The 18,646-nt window shown below is 38.9% G+C and overlaps 5 protein-coding genes and 1 long non-coding RNA gene across 6 annotated transcripts; 3 read left to right on the forward strand and 3 right to left on the reverse strand.

Moving 5' to 3' along the window:
* LOC119074958 lies at positions 1-2,649 on the forward strand. The gene is made up of 4 exons (XM_037181348.1): positions 1-440; positions 1,934-2,158; positions 2,217-2,327; positions 2,392-2,649. Exons 1-4 carry the CDS (start codon positions 396-398, stop codon positions 2,575-2,577), a joined length of 567 nt encoding a protein of 188 aa, XP_037037243.1. The 5' UTR covers positions 1-395; the 3' UTR covers positions 2,578-2,649.
* A 378-nt stretch (positions 2,650-3,027) lies between these two features.
* LOC119074954 (ubiquitin-like modifier-activating enzyme ATG7) lies at positions 3,028-12,419 on the reverse strand. The gene is made up of 12 exons (XM_037181343.1): positions 12,179-12,419; positions 11,996-12,062; positions 11,689-11,884; positions 11,252-11,619; positions 10,978-11,184; positions 10,772-10,916; positions 10,554-10,712; positions 10,303-10,491; positions 10,067-10,234; positions 3,456-3,737; positions 3,276-3,392; positions 3,028-3,219 (listed from the first exon to the last, which is right to left on the reverse strand). Exons 1-12 carry the CDS (start codon positions 12,300-12,302, stop codon positions 3,178-3,180), a joined length of 2,064 nt encoding a protein of 687 aa, XP_037037238.1. The 5' UTR covers positions 12,303-12,419; the 3' UTR covers positions 3,028-3,177.
* On the reverse strand, positions 5,424-6,647 carry LOC119074959. The gene is made up of 2 exons (XR_005087279.1): positions 6,509-6,647; positions 5,424-6,444 (listed from the first exon to the last, which is right to left on the reverse strand). It is a non-coding gene; the product is annotated as an uncharacterized LOC119074959 (long non-coding RNA).
* LOC119074956 (galectin-6) lies at positions 8,609-10,070 on the forward strand. Its single transcript, XM_037181345.1, has 6 exons — positions 8,609-8,818; positions 8,884-9,062; positions 9,122-9,281; positions 9,346-9,434; positions 9,488-9,647; positions 9,719-10,070. The coding sequence occupies exons 1-6, from the start codon at positions 8,727-8,729 to the stop codon at positions 10,008-10,010; spliced, it is 972 nt and encodes a 323-aa protein (XP_037037240.1). The 5' UTR covers positions 8,609-8,726; the 3' UTR covers positions 10,011-10,070.
* A 2,375-nt stretch (positions 12,420-14,794) lies between the features above and the next one.
* LOC119074957 (ribosomal RNA-processing protein 17) lies at positions 14,795-15,925 on the forward strand. Its single transcript, XM_037181347.1, has 3 exons — positions 14,795-14,965; positions 15,133-15,238; positions 15,304-15,925. Exons 1-3 carry the CDS (start codon positions 14,904-14,906, stop codon positions 15,883-15,885), a joined length of 750 nt encoding a protein of 249 aa, XP_037037242.1. The 5' UTR covers positions 14,795-14,903; the 3' UTR covers positions 15,886-15,925.
* Positions 15,901-17,757, reverse strand: LOC119074955 (chromatin assembly factor 1 p55 subunit). Its single transcript, XM_037181344.1, has 3 exons — positions 17,442-17,757; positions 16,114-17,300; positions 15,901-16,051 (listed from the first exon to the last, which is right to left on the reverse strand). The coding sequence occupies exons 1-3, from the start codon at positions 17,461-17,463 to the stop codon at positions 15,971-15,973; spliced, it is 1,290 nt and encodes a 429-aa protein (XP_037037239.1). The 5' UTR covers positions 17,464-17,757; the 3' UTR covers positions 15,901-15,970.
* Positions 17,758-18,646: the final 889 nt, after the last annotated feature.

Genomic DNA, 18,646 nt, shown 5'->3' on the forward strand with positions numbered 1-18,646 from the left:
CTTTAACTGTGTCAGTCCAAACGATGAATTATTTAGATACATTTCTACTGTCCTTATGAGGTTCCTTTCTAAAAAAATAATCTGAACATTAAAAATTGGAAACGACGATACGACAACTTCCACTTCTCTTTTCTATTTATTCCATTTCATAGACAGCAATTAAAATTCCTCTCTAAAAACGAAAACCTAGAACCGAAAATTTTTTACGAGAATATAACATTGCTTATCAGGATATTACGTGTGTGTGTATATATATAGGCCAAGGGATATTGTGCCGATGAATCAGTAACTGGTTGCATTCGGTTGCGTTAACATCGTGTGTATGTGGAAAAATTAAATTAAATAATTTAAATCAAACATTATTGTTATACTGTGCTCTCTGTGCTGTGATCAAAATGTCGAAAATAATAATTTTCATTGGATTCCTGTGTACACTTCAGGTGATTTTAATTGAAATAGTTTCTGTATTCGAATAACTTGTGTGAATACAAGATTTAAGTCCTTCAGGCAGTAGTTAGAAAACCGAAAGAGGTGAAACAGTAGTTTGCGTACTCTAAGTGCCCTCTCAATTATTTGGAACTTTTACAAACATTTTAAGTGCAGAAACATAGCAATTAGAGTTAAAATTTAAATTGAATTAGTGTTTCTCGCTGTGGGTGGACAGAGTTGCTATTTTGTGATTGGACCTTTTTCCGTTTGATTGAATTTGATTGAAAGAGTACAAGATTTCGAAGATTTCCGTTTAAAGTAACCAGCAACAAAACCGAGTTCTGTCTTTCCCGTGACGAGATCCGAATTTTACAATGACAATTGTAAGCAACTAACTCGTCCCTATGTTTTTTTTTTTTGTTGAAAAGTAAAGTTATCTGCGGCAGGTTATCATCTGCTGTCATTTCAATTTCAAGAATAAACGACAATCCGTAACAAGCCTGCAAAAAGAAGGGTGAAAAACGAACTAAACGATTTAAAATCAATCGCTTGAAAATATTTAGAACAAATGAAGTAATAGATTCGATAGTAAAACAGGTTAAAATGCGTGTTGTCTGTGAAAGCTTTAACTACGTAATCAGAGTTAAATAATTTTAAATCTTTTTTGATTTTGACCACTAAATTTATGCGTAAATTTCTGTATCGATTTTGGAAAATATTTTATCTTTTGTCAGTTGTAATGAATCCTCTGTCTAGACGTACATGTATATATAATGACTAACGTTCTTCTGACGAAAATATTATCGTTTGGTTTGTGTACGGTTTTGTATCCAAAGTGAACAGGGAAAATTTTAACCCAAATTTTAGCTTACCAATGTTAATGAAGCCGATACTTTGGCAATTCAATTCAAAATTAAACATGGAAAACTACTCTGAAGCACCACTGTACCAAAAATCAACATATCCTTATTGTGTAATTGCAGATTACATTGGATGTTGCGAAAGTAGTTCATTACCATGAGGGAAAAATTTTGTTATTAAAGCAAACTCAGCGGTGTGTTTTTCGGTAACTGCATTTTCAACAAGGGTCTTTATATCTGAGCCGACTGCGAGGTATACAACTACACTTGTCAAAAAACAGTTACCGAAGCAAGTTAAATTACGTAGCAGCATCCAATGAATTCTGATTTATTGCTTTCCCCTTGTGAAAGTTGAGTATAATAAAGGAATTCACGTGAAAAGAACCGAAAAAATTCTTCAAAAACTTTGTACTCGGATCACTTTCGCAAGGGGGCAAACTGCTATGTAATGGTCAACTTTCACATGGGGCAGGCAATAAAAGAATTTTGTATAAACGAAGGTTTTGGCTGAATATCATTTGAATAAATTCTTTCATTTTTTATATTTTTATGCAAGCCGAGAAATGAAATGGAGGAATTCCGAAAATGTGCTGCTGCTGCACCGCACCAGAATTTTTTAATTAAAAAAAATTATTCAATTTCAGTTGGCATCATGCCACGTTATTCGCGAAGCTCCAGCTGATGACGCAACAACACTCACTTTGAAGGATTTAACAACGAAAGCAGAAACAGCCTACGACAATTTGCATGAAGGTATATTGAAATTCGCCAACGTTAACTCGGACGCCGAATTGACCAGTTTGGTTCGCAATCAGACTGAGCAATATGCTGATAAATTGAAGACATTTGCCGGTCAATTCACTGATGAGGTAAGGAAAAGATTTTCTTTTAACAAGGATTTTAAGTGAATCAAGGACATATTTGCAGTTCAAAACCAACTCGGAGAAATTTGACGGAGCTTTCAAATCATTCGTTGACAGTTTCACCGCAACGGCCAATAAACTGAAGGAAGAAAATCCACAATTGGCATCGTTCCAGGTAAAGAGATACTCGCGTGAATTGATTTCCGTTTGGAAATTAAAGTTTTTCATTTATTTCTCAGGAAAATTTGGAGAAAGGCTTCAAGAACATCTTGGACGAATCCGAAAAATTGACCACAAAGATTAAGGAGGACGGACAGGTTATTCCGGAAAATGCCGAAAAGATTCTGAAGCAAGTTTACGAAGACACATGGGCAACAATCCAAACTGTTTCGCAGCAAATCAGCACTGCGGGTAAAAAAGACTGAATTTGTGGAGTATTGAAATGTTCCATGTTTGGTACTGCTAATTGAAAAACGTTAAATAAACGAAAAGTGAAATTGAAAGAATTATTTATCTCCGAACCATTATGAGTTAAGCAGTCTTGATGTACAAAGAGACCAATGCAGCGACGCTGTTTAATATAGGTAATCCTTCATATCTCCCTATTAGTACCCCTGACTAGAAGCTTCTATGAGAATGCAGGGTAGCAGGGTAGCAACGCGAAGGAGACCTAATTCAAATTTTTATTTTGCTCTTCTGTCAAGTTTGACAGTATAACAAAAGAAAATTTTGAATTAGGTCTCTTTGGAGTAGCTATGGGTAGTAAGTTGTTTATAACTAAAATTCAAATACAATTTTCGTATAATTGTGGTCGCACTGGATCCATCGGATAATATTAAGACGACAGAGCGTATAAATAGAACGCCAACCAGTAATTTTCATGCAAATTTATTGAAATAAAAAAAAATGAATTCAAAAAGCCTGAATAATTATTCTTTGCAAGAATATTCACAATTGTAATGATTGAAACTTTGGTACACGTTAGCAAATTAAATTCGAGAACACAATCTGTTGCCAACTCCAATTCAGTCCGACATTTCGAAATCCGAGTCGTCCAGTTCAATGATCTGTGAACAATTCACTTTAATATCAGACATTGTCCTAATTCTGAATTCTAACTTACATCATGCGATTCATTAATCATTTCCGATATTCCAGTCAAGTCTTCCAAGTATTTGTTTGAACCGAAGACGTCCAGAAGAAATTCGTTACCTCTAACTGCGTATTCGCTCAGTACTTTCTATTAAACAAATCGATAGACAATCAAACCCCCAAAAAAGAAATTAACGGAAACACAACACACCTCAGAGCATGCAACACACTGCGTAAATTTTTCGGTGGCTGGCAATATTTGAGTATAAGTGCTCATCATTCCCCGAATGGAATGTGGAATGATTCCCAAAAGTCCTTCTGGAATGGATTTACTGTCAGTTGAATTTGCTACACTGAAGTAAGCCGGTGCCTGTGCTCCTTGTTTATGTTGTTGTAGTGAAATCAGCAACTCTACAGCTAAACTGCCGGCTATATTTGATACCCCTGGTCGGGTAACGGTACATTGCATGTCAAGAGTTCGATCCTTCATTGACTGAAAATAAATTTTTAATTAGTTCCACTCTGATGATGTCTCATAATGGATATTCCAAAAATGGTTTGATTGGACACATTTCTAAGTGTTATTATCAAATATAAATCTCTGACCGACATTGCAGCCTATTTTGTATGGGCAAAACCTTTTGAAAGTGTAGATTATAGGAAATGTACTCCAAGAACATGCAAAATGGCAAAAGTACAGAATTTAAATATGAGCCTTTACTCACGACGACGCTGTAGAAGATCCAAAAATTCAGTTTTTTATGTTGGTATAAGCCACCGTATTACGGACGTTCGACGAGTTTCAGAGATATCACAACAGATGGCGTTGCTTCCGCCGGCGAGACGGGATGCCATCTATTATCAACTCTCTGATGAGTTTGTTCCATCGTACGGTAAAACCGACTTTTGACAAGCCGAAAACGAACGATAACATCCACAGAGCCATAAACTCATTTTGCGAACGTTTTTGGTTATGTCTCTATGGATGACGTTTTGACAGCTGAAATAACCTTGGAACAGACCTGTATTTGTTTAGAAGAGGCCAAATGACAGTTAATAAAATCTGTTCCTTTGCCTTTTCTTGGAGTGCGTTGTTAAAGGTCATCGAAGGCTTTACACGTACGACAAAAGCTTGACACAAAAATTGCTGGGAACTCTAGGTCCTTCATCTGTTACATATGGAAAGCATATGACCAGTATTATTGTCGGGTCTATTACTTCCATCGATCAAAGTATCTTTAATCTGTTGATTTCAAATCTTGTACTTCATAATTTTTGTAACATGCATTTTACTATATAAATGACCATTACCCAGAGCTTGTCATTATCTTTGTTGGTGTTATCGATAACAGATGAACAGCCTTATGTGACAAGTTCAGTCATAATCAGTTTATAAATAAGCAGCCTAAGGATACCCCAGTGAAAATTCTCTACGTTGCAGACGGATACCCATCATCATGTCTTTCAAATACAAGAAAATTGAAGCATCTCCATGATGTTTTGTGGTTTGCTATTTTCACTCGGGTGAATTGTAACAGGAGCGAACAAAAGTTTTTATTTGTTATTAATTTTGAGGGTTTTTTTCTTGTCTCGGGCTAATAAAAAGAAAAGAGATCAACACAGCATTCTTTTAATAACGCCGTGAGAATTGCGGATCGAGCCGAAGGTGAAGTAGCCAAAAAATAATTTGCTAAAAACGCGAGCTAAAGTTAACTTTGTTTCACGGCGCCAAAACGTTACACACAAAAATGTTGGTATCACAATAATCCCATTAAACACCACCAACTGCGATGCACATTGTGGTGTTTAATGGGATTATTGTGTGACTTTCACCATTTACTTTTGTGTCGACATTTAGATACAAGTTAGCGAATTATCTTATCAAGCCCTGCAGTATCTTAAAATTTATTTTGATAAGATAATGTGTTCGAGGAACGTTGGTTTCGATTGTAACAGAACGAATTTTAGTTAACGTTTTGTACGTCACGTTTTTTGTGTGTGTTTAAAAGCGTTGACATTAGTTGGTGAGCGAAACAATTTCGCTAAAAAATTCAGCGACAACTCGGGGTTTACCTTCTTAAAATTTAAGACTTAAATCAAATGAATTAAATGGAAAACAACAATCAGGTTTCTTCAATGAACAAGTCGAGGTTCATGCTATAATCGATTTAAAAAAATTAATAAATTGGCGACCCACACTGAATGGCAAAGAACCGAAACACAATTTTATTGGAATTAGTTGACGCTAAGCTTTTGTAAAGCAATGAGTAACAACAAAATGACATAATTTGATCATAGACTGAACAGAAACTTGGACACAATCAAAACCGCTGGCTGACAAAATAGTGAAATGATATCCCAATTCATTGGCAACGTTTTTGGTCCAGTGGAGCCAGCTCAACTATTCGTAGTTGCTGGAAAAACGATAGCCGGAGCGTCACGGTATTTAAAAGGACTATCATTCACAACTGAATTTAATCACCCGGCTCATTCGACAGTTTAGACATCAATTTGAAGAGTGGAAAGAGTGAAAATGCTCATATAGCATTACACTTGTCGTGTCGATTCTACGAGGACGTAATTGTACGCAACTCATGGACCCCGAGCGGATGGGACGGTGAAGAGCGAGAACAGAATTTGAATGAATTTACGATTCCGAATCCGGTTGTAGCAGGTAATTGATCCTCAGGCGTTTCCAGACATCACAAATTTATTAAAGCCAGACCGGACTTTCAGGTGACAACTTCAAAATCTATATCTTCGTTGGAGAAACTCAATTCCATATTGCGATCAATGATCAGCCATATTGCGTGTATAACTATCGCATGTCGAATCAGTTGATTCGTACGATTGAAGTGACCAGAGATATCCTTTCGGTTAATCAAATAGATCATCGAGCTGCTTATCCACAGCCGATACCACCCATCCAACAGGATCTTAGGACTGTTACATTCAGTAATGATGCACCACGACGATTTTCGCCAGGTTTGGCCAGATTAACAACGGAAAAATCTTGTTACTAAATTCCTGTCTAACGATTTTATAGGTCACGTGATTGTCATAACTGGCATACCGACAGGAAATCCCCGAGGCACATTTGTGTTATATTTTACAGAAGGCGCTACAAAACGGCACACGTTACACTTCAATCCCAGATTTGAGCCAAATTTTGTGGTTATCCGAAATGCTATGAATGAAAACTTGAGGTTAGTGACAAAAGGCTATGGTGAGCGAAGCGAGTATTCCTTGAACTTCCTAAGTAACTTTTAGCTTCGGCCTGGAAGAGCGGTACGGAAACTTTCCATTTCATGTCGATGAACAATTCAAACTGGCCATCGGAATAACGGATACTGGATTTAAATTTGCCATAAACGGCGAGTTCTTCGCCCGATTTGGCTATCGTACCGATAATCCGCTGCCGTTAATGAATGGGTTTAAAATATCGACGGGAAATGGTATGCATTTGGCAATAACGGAAGTGGATCATGTCATTACGGACACTATAGATTGTGATGATATTGTTACTATGTCGCATCCGGACAACGACATTGATTGAATGCGATACGATTTTTTTGTTGTTGCATTAAATACATTTCTGTAGAAAAATTGTTTTTTTTGGACACTTTCTGTCTTTAGTCTCATAATTGGGACAAAAAAAAAAGGAAATTTATCTTCCTCACTCACCAAAGCGAGAAAACACCTTAAATCAAACAACGAATCTGTACCAAACTATTCCCTTACCAACAGGACTCACATTAAGTAAGATAGAATTAGACAGACGCTGTTTCGACATCAGGCTTCAGTGGCGGTCTAAGGCTGCAGATTTTTTTTTTACATTGATCGTCGATACATTGATATTAGAGGTGAATGGACTATGAGTGGGTCGGTTGTGATTGTGGGTCATTCGGTCGAATTTCCAAAAATGAATTTCGGATTGGAACATATTCGAAGTAACTTCACCGGTTTCGCTTCCAAAATACATAAAAGTTCGGGTCGAGTTCATTAGGGTTTTGAAGCTGATAGTTTTCTCTTACAAAAAGGCCTTTCTAGGTGGGGAATTGTCATTTTTACAAAGAATTGTACTGGATACAATAATGTAGCAAAATCTTAATTGGCAATTGGCTATCAGCAGCTATCGGTCTCATTGATCGAGTAGATAAGAAATTAGAAATTAATGTCCCAAGGATTTTTAAAATCAAGCTCGACTGTTACCACAAAGGGTGGCAGCACCAGTCTACGCACCAGTAGTTCCGACACACATTGTTCTTTCATTCATAAATTATCATTTATAAATAGGCGTATGACCTGGATATAATCGGCAGAAATATGGAAGTTGTTAAAGAAAACTTTGTGGCCTTGGAGAGGAAAGGTTCCGACCTCGGGCTAAAGGTGAATGACACAAAAACGGAATACATGATCATCACCCATTCGAACCGACCGCGCGAGCAGAATGTACAAATAAACGCTCACACTTTCAAGGTGGTGAACGAATTCGTGTACCTGGGATCTCAGCTAAATACCGACAACAGCATCATGGACGAAATCAAACGGCGAATTAGGAAACAGAAGCTATTATAGTCTGTTGAACATCCTCAGGTCCAAGTCAGTTAGCAGAGTTTCTAAGTGCACATTGTACAGATCGGTAATAAGACCGGTTGTAACATACGGCTCGGAGTCGTGGTGCATGACACAAAGAGAAGAACAGACGTTACTCACATTTGAAAGGAAAGTCCTGCGTACAATATTCGGACCGATTCTGGATCCGAATCAAAACAGATGGCGCAGACGATTCAACTTTGAGCTAAAACAGCTTTATGGAGAGCCAGACATAGTCAGGATCATCAAACTGAATAGACTTCGGTGGCTCGGTCATGTGGAACGGATGGAGGAAAATCGTATTCCGAAGAAAATATTGAAAACCAAACATGAAGGACAGAGGAATGCAGGTCGACCAAAGGCCAGATGGTTCGATGCAGTCCTTTCAAATCTTCAAACAATCGGTGTCACTCGTTGGGAATCGTTAGCCGCGAATAGGTCCGGTTGGAGAAGCATGTTGGAGAAGGCCAAGACCCTTAATGGGTTGTAGTGCCGGTAAAGTAAGTAAGTAAGTAAATAGGCGTACGACTACTGACTATTGGTACATTTCCGGAGACTGGTGCCACCACCTACACATCTGATCCACGCGCATAAGTTTACTCTATCAAAATCTGGCATCTCTTTTGCACTAAGTTCTTTGCAGACATTGTTGCTCCTCCCTCTCTCTGTTCATATCTGTCTACAATAACATCTGAGTTACAACATTGAAATCATGAAACAAGTCGACCGCCAACCAACATTTATGAGCGAATGAAGATTAATTCAACATTTTTTATCGGCATGCTGATAAGATAAACTTCATGGAAAATAATTACTTTGGCATTTCGTTGCATTTTATGACAGAACAAACTAAAAATTCACTGCAAAGCACAGCACCGATTCAAGAATGAAAACTGAATTTGTTGGTAATATTGCGTTTGTGGTTGAAACGGGCCATATTTTTGTTATTAGTGGACAGACATTGACTGGAGCGGAAAGGTATTGAAAAATTGAAACATAAATCAGAAACACTGACTCATTTGCCGAGATGGTTCATCGAACAGATTGGACATCGACTTAAAAAGTGGAAAACATGACGACGCCCCAATACCCTTGCAACTTTCAGTACGGTTCACAGAGAACGCAATCGTTCGCAACACATACCGTGGGAATAATGAATGGTTCAGTGAAGAGCGCGATGAAAACCGTGACGAAAATGCGAACCCGAATCCGTTAGTGGCAGGTTGTGTAACAATTGTGCTTTGTCTTTAATGGTATAACCGTTTCACCGCTCAACGACAGGCGAACGATTCCAGGTGTACATTTTTGTTGGCGAAAACAATTACTACATTTCGGTGAATAAGGAACCGTTTTGTAAGTACAGCATTAGGGCGCCCATAGAAGACATCAGAACGATTTCGGTAACAGGTGACTTGGAATGGATTAATCAAGTGGATCATCGGTAAATTACTACTCGTTCATTCTGCCGAAACATTCCGAATCATAAATCGTTTATTCCACAACAGGTCATCGTATCCCTATCCCCATCCACTGGCACAGAAAGACGAAAAGGACGTTGCATTTAGTAATGATGTTCCCAGCAATTTCCAGGCAGGTAAGAGTGTAAAATCATTGTTAGTCCCATGAAATTGACTGGTCATTCATAAGGTCACGTAATCGTCGCCACTGCCATTCCCTACGGTAATATAAAGGGTGGCTTTGTGTTCGCATTCCGCGACGGAGCCACAGACAAACAAGTGCTACATTTCAATGCCAGATTCCGTCCCGAATTCACTGTCGTCCGAAATGCAATGAATGATAAAAATGAGTAAGTCGACTAGGAATACAGTAATACTGCCGGACAAGCCATATATTCATCAAGCAATCTTTGTCGCACAGTTTTGAAACCCGACACGAAGAGCGCTCGGGTGGCTTTCCATTCAAAATGGAGGAACAATTCAAATTGGCTATCGCGTTCACACCGAAGGAGTTTATGTTCGCCGTGAACGGCGTCTATTTCAATTCGTTTCAGTACCGAACGAATCGATTGCTGGATAAGATCAGCGGACTCAAAATCTTCACCTACAATGGCTTCAATTTGGAGATAACGTCAATCGATCACGTTTACATCGGCCATCCGGCGTGTAAAGGTTTCGAACAGTACTCGCATCCGGACATAATGATATTTTAAAATGTGAGGCTCAAGGGCTCAATGTGACGAAATAGATCGAAGAAAATTATACTCACGTCACCGGGAGCTGTAATGTCATTGCAAAAATAGCAACCTAACTGGTTGCCGGGGATGCATTTTAAACCATCAATAGTTTCTGCAGTCGAATGTTCGTCGTCTTTGCTTCTCGTTCCATGTCGCATGACCAAGTAACTGTCGAATCCTAGCGCCGCATTAATCACGATCTGAACGAACAACCAAAAAAAAAAATTAGCTTCGAATTGACATCAGTTGCAAGAGTGAGTGTATCGACCTTGTTATAAGCTGCGCCCAACAATGTCGGCAACCATCGACTTTCGCGTGAGTCTGTCAGTAGAAATATTACGTCATGGCTCTGGACTAGCTCCTCCAATTTCTTTATCGTGGCCAACGTTTCCTCCATTATTGCTTCGCCGATTGTATGTCCAGGCATCGGGATGTGTAAATTGTATCCACTTGGTTGCTGAATGAGAACATTTCTTTCTACATACAGCAACGGAGATGAGAGGAGAGACAATGACTTACCACTCCAGGACTAATTTCTTTTAAACGAGCTGCTGCCGTTTTTGCTTTTTCTTTTCCACCGTTCAGAGCGTCTTCATACGTGAATAGACTCTGTCGTACTGGATTGGAACGAGACACTTTCCCGTAATCGACGAACGTAATTACATCAACACCCCAAGCCTGAAACAAAGCGGTTTGTCATTTCGAGGTGAGGATTTGTGAGGATGATTCATCCGTACCAATAAATTCCTTGAAACGGAACATCCCAGTGTCCCGGCTCCCATCAACAGGCACTTTGTCGATGCAATCGTTTCTAAATTCAAATCGGGCAGAAGTCGCCATTTCATCAGCTTCAAATTTAATTGAACGGATGATCGGGCCAGTCTGTAACAGCGAATCGTTTAACTTATTTGGTTCCGCATTGCCGGAATAAATACTCGTTTACTTCTCCGGATCCATCGACGCTGCCATGTCAACTGTTTTCGGTAAAATTTTTCCGACATTATCGCGTTCGTAACCGATCCAGGTCAGATTTTCTAAGTCAATGTCATCCGTGGACAGTGTAACGTTGAACAACAAACTTTTTTCGATACCAATCGCTTGTTGGAAACGAACCAAAAATATTTGAACTTTTTTCCCGCGCAGGTGGGGACTGTAAGGCAGAGATAGAGTCTCTTGAAGTAATCAGGCTTCGCTTGTCGCCGCATCTTAAAACTTACCACAAGTGAACCAATGCGACCACGAAAAGTCTCAACGGCCATGCAGCAGTCGGAGACGAAGTCGAGTCGGAACAACAAAAGTAAATCGATTTTAGATCGACGTCCTTGAAGTTGCTTTCTTTATCGTTGTGTTTGATGTAATCAGTCAGTTGTTTTGTCGAGAAACCATTGCCATTCCGCTCCAGAATGAAAAACGATTTCTGAATTTGACCGGCAATGTTTCGGTACAGTCCCGTGATTTCTTTTAGATTCTCATTGCTGAAGTGGTGTTTTATGTCGGTGATTGCATTTGGGTCGGTGATGGTAGCAACAGTTTGACTTACGCTCGGGTAAGCGAGGTAGTAGTAAAATTTGTACTTTTTTATGTCCTTGAAGGGAAGGGGACAGTGAAATCGATTACGGTATTTCTATCGAATCCAACAAAGCAAACAACTTACTGCGAATGACAACACGAAAAACCGTGCAAACAAACTGGGATTTTCGATGCAAGTCCCGTCTATGATTGAATCCCATATTTTACGGCCTTCATCTTTCATCAAAGCCAGTTTGTCACAATTTTTGAAGTCTTCAATTGTGTTCTTATTGTGCAACACACCGTGCGAAACAAAAAATCCAGCAGCTTCACATGGATTCCTATACGCAACGAGTACATTATATTGACTGCACAGATTACACTTTCGTAGAAAGTTTTTATCTAAACAATAAATCGCTTCGTCCAGAATTTAGAACAGACGATCGACTTACTCATTAAATGAGGCGGAGTCAACATTGTTAAAACATGATTGCGAACAGTTGAAGTTTGTGTATTGACCTGTAAGTAAAGAGCTGAATTAGAGCCAAATAAATTCAATTGAACAGAGAAACAGTTGGTGAAAGTGTCTGATAAATTTTGTCGTTTTTTCTTTCAATTTTACTAGATAGACTGACCGTAAATTCGTTTTTCAGCATCACTTAGACGATCAACATCTAACTTTATTTCGGCTAATTTGTACCAAAACGTTGGATTTATTGCTGTTGTAAACGGTACGAACGTTAATAAATTATCAGCCATCGTTCAAACGAGTTTTTGCTCAAGACACACAAAGAAAAATGATCAAAAATTCCGATAAGTTAATATTTGCAGTATTTTTGACAAACGTTTCTTTTTGTTTTTGTTTTGATTTGCATAAAGCAGTGCTGTCAGCAATCTTTATAGTTTTAAATTGTAGCGTTACTTGACTGTACAGTGTTCACAGAAATTGATCTCTTGAGTTGGTGAAACTAAGGTAAATATAGCGTGTAGGCGAAGTCATATATAACTGAATCAGATGTGCACGAAAGGTCGACACAGACGCCATGACCTCCTTTCGTTAAAAACAAAAAATGACCATCTGTTTTGATACAGCGAAAACATAATGTGAAATACAAGCAAATCATAGTCAACCTTGGGTGAAACTAATGCCAGGAGTAAACTAAAAACCAAACGAACTAACATAACAATGAGTCTAAGAGCAGTGTTCCATTACTTACGGAAAATTTAAGGCATAGCTGCATTCAGTTGTTGGCAAAGTGACGTTGGCATTTGAAACCATGTCTGGGTGATTGTCCTGATTATTCGACGACATGAATATCGACGACTTTATGAAAAATCAGCAAGTTCCAGAAGAAACGATGAAAGGAATTTTCCTTTCACAAAATGTTGAAAAAGACGACTTTCTGAAGAAGCGGTGATTAATCTGTGTTTTTTAGAAAGTCGTCGATACTCATGTCGTCGAATAATCAGGACAATGTCTGTTCACTGAGAGTCAAAACCAGGTAAATTTAACAGATCTATGGGTCAGCCAAAAATTCATTATTCTTATTTTGATGAGGGACCCACAGATTAGTTCAAATTAACTTGTCAGAAATCGCTCTTCGCGAAGATTATTACTTATTTACATATCGTCTGCAACATAGCTTAAAGGCGTTCTACAATTTTTTGGACCCATTGGTTGGATTTTGATAAACTTTTTTTTCCTGAAGCTGCCAACATTTGTGAGACTTTGAGCCCTGTATAAAGTCAATGCAACCAATGGTTATATGCGAAATTACATGAAATTAACCGTCCCAAATAAGTTGTAAACTACATAACCAATTTAAAAATGCTCAATGCACTCAACATTCTCATAAGCAGAATTTTGAGGTTTTTGTTAAAAAAGCTAGTTCTTTTTCCTCATCTGCATCTGAAATGTCTAACAAAATCAAACTAAGCACATAACATTTGCCAGAAAAACAAAGTTAAAACAAACGCCTTAACAGAGTGAAAACTTGTCCCAATCTTGCCCAATCTGTTATCACGTGGACAAACGATCATAGCTAGGCTATCGGCCAGAGAATTGTTTCAGCCGCAGAATTCATTGGGGTAAACATCAAGGTAAATATAGTGTGGAGGTAATGTCATTCAGTCGCGCGACCTAGCACATAAGTTCGATGCCAGTGACATCTTTTTCTAAAATGGTTGACTACGATTTACTTGTATTTCACAAAAATATTTTCACTATCTCACAACAGATGGCCCGACTTTCTATTCCATTTTTTGCTTTCAACGAAGGGATGAGATGGCGTTTGTATCAAACTTTCGTGCCACCGCACATCTGATTCGATTACATAAGGCATTACCTTCTCACTATATTTACCCAAGGTGCTGTGAACGGCATAGTGAACGGACGTGTTTATGTGTCGCTCTCTGAAAGTCTTTCTTTTGTGGTTCTTTGTGTAAATAATTTGTGTTTTTCTCTAAGTTTGGGCTGCTTTTTGATACTTTCGATGTTTCTTGGCTAATTATGTGTGGTCAAATAGTGAAATAATTTAAAATTTATTGACAAAATCAAAATCGTTTGCTCGTGAACCACTTTTTCTTTGATCAATATGTACGGCTTGTACAATTCTATTGTTCTCTTTTGTTAACGGACATGTGCTTATGAACAGCGATGATTTTGTTTGGATTTACAGCGAAATTTCTGATACAATTGTTGTACAATCGTTCGAAAGAACTCTTCGCCATATGGCTCTATGTCGGGACTCTTAATGAACCTGATTCTAATGATCCACGGATCTCACTATCTAATTGTTCTTTACAGCTGTAGCGGTACTTGGACTTCTTCTGAGCAAAACTAAGTTAAAATTCATATTCATATATAAAATTCATATATATATATAAAATAGTTCGTTGAAACTGACATCTTTTTTTAAAATGGTTAACTATGATTTGCTTGTGTTTCACAAAATGTTGTGACAATTACAAAACAGATGGCCCAGGTTTCTAAGCAATTTTGTTATTTTAAAGGCAGGGAGAGATGGCGTTTATAGCAAACTTTCGTGCTACTGCACATCTGATTCGGTTGTATATGACATTACCTCCTCACTATATTTACCTTGTATTTACCTTACATTCAAAACATTAAATTCATTGCGTTCTATACGGTCTATACACTGTGCACACTGTGCCATCAATTCTCTGTCACCACTGAAGTAAAAATTTCACCAAATATGACGGCATCACTGCTTGAAAAGTCAAATAAATTCTTCTTTCAGCTGGGATTGTTTACATTCATCAAAAGCACGTTCTCCTCAATTGTCGCCTTGTTATTGAAGTTTAACTACTAAAGAGTAGAGCTCCGATCCCTAATTTGATATGGGTAAGCGTCCAGCAAAGAAACGGAAAGTTGAACTTGTCTTTGACGAAAAGAAGCGCAGGTAAGTTGAATTACGCTGAGATTGATAATTAGGGAAAATGAAGTTTGATTATTGTGTGTGTATCGTGGTGCACTACACCTGTTATAAATGAATGTTCTCTTCGCTGAGGACAAAGTATGCAAGCATCACGCTGAATGGTAAAAATTTTTTGATTCTTCTCATTCCAGAGAATACCTGTCCGGATTTAGGAAGCGTAAACAAGAGCGCCGGAAAAAGGCTAGAGACGATTTAGAATTGCAAGTGAAAGAAGAGCGAAAGAGGTTGAAGCTAGAGGTAAATATGAGCATCAATTTGCTGTTACATCCATCGTTAACAACTCAATTCTAATCGATTTATAGGCACGCGAAGACCTCAAGAACAAATTCAAACTCTCCTTCGCTCCGATCCCAGAACTAGCCGACGAGCTGAACGAAGAAGAATTCGAAACCGAGGATGTGAAAGTGAAAATCGTTGAAATCTCCACCAGCGAATTGGCGAAAAGCAACAACTGGATTGGAGAAAATCGACCCAAGTACAGTGATGACGAAGACGACGATGGAGATGAGGCGGATGGAACCGCATTGACAGAACAAATTGATGGAATTCCCGGAATGGATCTGACCGTACAGCCGAAATCATCGAAGAAACCCAAAGCGAAAGAGTCCGAAGATACCGAAAAACATTCAGTCATCGACGAGCAATCATTCAAGTCGAAGAAAAATTTGACTGGAACCGTTCACAACAAGGCTGTGAAAGCGTTGAAGAGTTCGAAGGCCTTTCAAATCAAACGGAAACTGGATCAGTTGAAAGATCGCAAGAAATCGCGATTGGAACGCGAAAAACGAAAGAAAATCCACGACCGGGAGGCAAGGAAACACAATGGGAAAGTGAGCGCGCGTAAGATAAAGAAGAAGTCCAAGGTAAAAGGCGGCCGACGTTGACAATAAAGAAAATCCTTAAATTTTATTGGAAATTAACGGAGAGTTCATTTTATTTTGATTACCATATTTCAAAGAGGTCAATAATTTAAGTTGCAATTGGTTCGAGTTCGGACGCTGGAATTTCCGGTTCTTCGTCGTTGTAAATGTTTTCGGCCATCTGCCATACCTGGAGAGAAAAATTGATTTCAGAGCAATTCGACCAGCTTGTAAAATTCGTCAGCCAATTACCTGCATGATATTATCCTCCGAAACAGAACATATTACCCACGGTTCATTTGGATTCCACGAAAAGTCGGAAATTTTAGCCGTATGCCCGCCATGAATGAACAACAGTTCCGGTGGTCCATCTTCAGCATCCTCTGAACTTTGTTCTTCACCGATCTTCGACAAGTCCCACACATGCAAACGACGATCCGTTCCGCTCGATGCCAGAATCGTTTCATTATGCGGCGACCATTGCACCTGAAAGATTTCATCTTTGTGCGACTCGAACGAGTGTAGTTTCAGTTTCAAATTCCTTAAATCCCACAGAGCAACAGTTTTGTCGGCCGATCCGGTGGCTAAAATGAATTCCGAGTACGGATTGAAGCTCAAACAGTTCACTTCGGCAGTGTGGGCGTCGACGGTATGCGATGGTTTCGACGTGTTGTTGCACCGTGTATCCCAAATCATGAGCTTTTGATCGTCAGCCACCGAACCGAACAACGATTCGTGCAATAAATGCCATGCAACATCTTCGACGACGGCTGTGTGACCGGTAAAGATATTCTTAGCATCGATAACGCGATGTTCCTTTGGTGTCGCATTTATGTCCCACAAGCAAATAGTGTGATCGTCACTGGCTGACAGCAAGTAACCATTTAGATTTGGATTCCATGAGAGGCCGTAGCCTTCTTTCTGATGACCCCGTAGCCGTAAGTCTGGATGACATTCACCGCTTGGTTCGGGCTTACTCGGGTGCTTCGTATAGTCAAATACAAGCACATCACTTGACGGAGTCTTTGTTGCAATGACGCACGGATTTTGTGGCATGTATCGGGCTCGATTCACTTCGCCCTCGTGGTTGATTTTGATTTCGATTTCAATTTTCCCGGACACAGAACCGAAACCGCCGAACTCTCCCTTCTCGTTGTCGTAATGACTCGCATCGAACTGTGCGTCTTCGTTCGGCAATTGAACACTGGCGATAAGTAGATGATTTTGCTCATCCGACGTGTGTGTACCCAGAATGAGTCGATGCACGGAAAAGTCCTTGCCTTCTGGCTTAGTGACATCGGGCAACCATTGAGCGGTAAGTGAAGGCCATTCCAATGCATGCGTCATGACGAGATCGTAAAGGAATGGCGTATTCTTCTTCCATATCTTGTACTCCTCGTTGATGACTCTTTCTTCAATAGCATCGTCGAAGACTTCGGCTGCAATTTAGAAGAAAATTTTGTTTCAAATGTGTCCGACAAACCGCCCCACCATAACCTCAACCATTAATTTAGTATTACGTTTCCAACAAAACATTACAAGTTTTCAGCGGAACAAAATTACTTCTATCGATAACTCACCGACATCGGCACGGTCAGCCATTTCAGTGAAAAATTTGATTAGAAAATAGAGCCCGCCAAATTCTTTGTCGTAAGACGCTAACCAATTTCGGGCTCGGCACTTGATTTAAGTCGTTTTCCACCACACAAACTGATAATCCCACAAAATAAACAAAAACATGCAACTCCAAAATCGGTCAGAACGAAACAACTGGTTGTTTTGGTTTATTTTGCAAAAGAAACGAAGGTTTTTCTCTTGAGCGTCTGTTGTTGGTAGTCTTTATTACAGTGCTCTATCGTCTACATAGTAGCGGTGTTGCACTCGATTGATTCGTTTATGGAAAACTTATCGATTTCAGGTTTGCAGGGTGTTTGGTGCGTTTAATGTCTGATGACTTATCGACATCGGTTTTGTTTTTGTTAGAGAGATGGTAAGGTTAAGGTAAGTATACAGTCAGCCGTGAAATACAACTTTGACAGACTATTTATGGACTTACTGTCAATTTTTACGCTAGCAGTGAAATATAATGACAGATAGTCCATAGATTTTCTGTCAAAATTTCATTTCACGGCGCTTGCTCTGCTGTAAAGAGCATTTTGCCTGGATAGTATATTTCTCGGCCTTAGCTAGCTACACTTCCTCGAAGATAAACTTTTCCTGCAGTTACGTAATCTTCTACTTCTGTTTTGAATACTTCAGTTTTGTGTGTATTACCTCGAGATGGAAAGTCACTTTTTTGTGTGATTATTGACAGCCAAGAATTTACACACGAAAACTGGACTTTTCTGTTGATGACACGAGTCGGTTGAAAAGAATGAATTTTGCAAGGTTCTGAAAGAACAGGTTACGACATTTCTGAGTTGGTCACAAATTTTGACAATTTAGACAGGTTTTGTATAAAAATAAATTTGTTCCTTCGAGTTTTCTATTCATACAATCTATGATGAGTGTGTTTAACAAAACATGTCTAAATTGTCAAAATTTGTGTTTCCTTCATAAGTGTCTTAACGCGTTCTTTCTGAACCTTGGTATTTTGTCGCTTTTCTCAAGTTAGATGTAGAGGTAATCTCATATATAAAACCGAATTAGATATTGCGTCAGCACGAAAGTTCAATACAAACTCCATCTCCTGTCACTGTTAAAAACACATTATCTACCTTGGCTTTTCCATCACAGGTGCCCAGCACACTCAGTAAAATCTATTGAAAATATCTAAGTCTCTTGT

Source organism: Bradysia coprophila, unplaced genomic scaffold (genome assembly GCF_014529535.1).
Source record: "Bradysia coprophila strain Holo2 unplaced genomic scaffold, BU_Bcop_v1 contig_151, whole genome shotgun sequence".
Classification (NCBI taxonomy): Eukaryota; Metazoa; Arthropoda; class Insecta; order Diptera; family Sciaridae; genus Bradysia; species Bradysia coprophila.

What these genes read in the sequence shown, in the direction of transcription:
- LOC119074958 (XM_037181348.1), top strand. Translation starts at nt 396, where the DNA reads ATGTCGAAAATAATAATTTTCATTGGATTCCTGTGTACACTTCAG. An exon ending in CCGGTCAATTCACTGATGAG is followed by an intron (nt 2,159 to 2,216) that starts GTAAGGAAAAGA and finishes ACATATTTGCAG; the next exon opens with TTCAAAACCAACTCGGAGAA. An exon ending in CACAATTGGCATCGTTCCAG is followed by an intron (nt 2,328 to 2,391) that starts GTAAAGAGATAC and finishes TTTATTTCTCAG; the next exon opens with GAAAATTTGGAGAAAGGCTT.
- LOC119074956 (XM_037181345.1), top strand. Translation starts at nt 8,727, where the DNA reads ATGAAAACTGAATTTGTTGGTAATATTGCGTTTGTGGTTGAAACGGGC. An exon ending in ACATTGACTGGAGCGGAAAG is followed by an intron (nt 8,819 to 8,883) that starts GTATTGAAAAAT and finishes TTCATCGAACAG; the next exon opens with ATTGGACATCGACTTAAAAA. An exon ending in CCCGAATCCGTTAGTGGCAG is followed by an intron (nt 9,063 to 9,121) that starts GTTGTGTAACAA and finishes GCTCAACGACAG; the next exon opens with GCGAACGATTCCAGGTGTAC.
- LOC119074954 (XM_037181343.1), bottom strand. Translation starts at nt 12,302, where the DNA reads ATGGCTGATAATTTATTAACGTTCGTACCGTTTACAACAGCAATAAAT. An exon ending in TGGGCGCAGCTTATAACAAG is followed by an intron (nt 10,235 to 10,302) that starts GTCGATACACTC and finishes TTGTTCGTTCAG; the next exon opens with ATCGTGATTAATGCGGCGCT. An exon ending in ACATTACAGCTCCCGGTGAC is followed by an intron (nt 3,738 to 10,066) that starts GTGAGTATAATT and finishes ATTTATTTTCAG; the next exon opens with TCAATGAAGGATCGAACTCT.
- LOC119074957 (XM_037181347.1), top strand. Translation starts at nt 14,904, where the DNA reads ATGGGTAAGCGTCCAGCAAAGAAACGGAAAGTTGAACTTGTCTTTGAC. An exon ending in TTTGACGAAAAGAAGCGCAG is followed by an intron (nt 14,966 to 15,132) that starts GTAAGTTGAATT and finishes TTCTCATTCCAG; the next exon opens with AGAATACCTGTCCGGATTTA. An exon ending in GAAAGAGGTTGAAGCTAGAG is followed by an intron (nt 15,239 to 15,303) that starts GTAAATATGAGC and finishes ATCGATTTATAG; the next exon opens with GCACGCGAAGACCTCAAGAA.
- LOC119074955 (XM_037181344.1), bottom strand. Translation starts at nt 17,463, where the DNA reads ATGGCTGACCGTGCCGATGTCG. An exon ending in GGCTGACCGTGCCGATGTCG is followed by an intron (nt 17,301 to 17,441) that starts GTGAGTTATCGA and finishes TCTAAATTGCAG; the next exon opens with CCGAAGTCTTCGACGATGCT. An exon ending in CGGAGGATAATATCATGCAG is followed by an intron (nt 16,052 to 16,113) that starts GTAATTGGCTGA and finishes TTTTCTCTCCAG; the next exon opens with GTATGGCAGATGGCCGAAAA.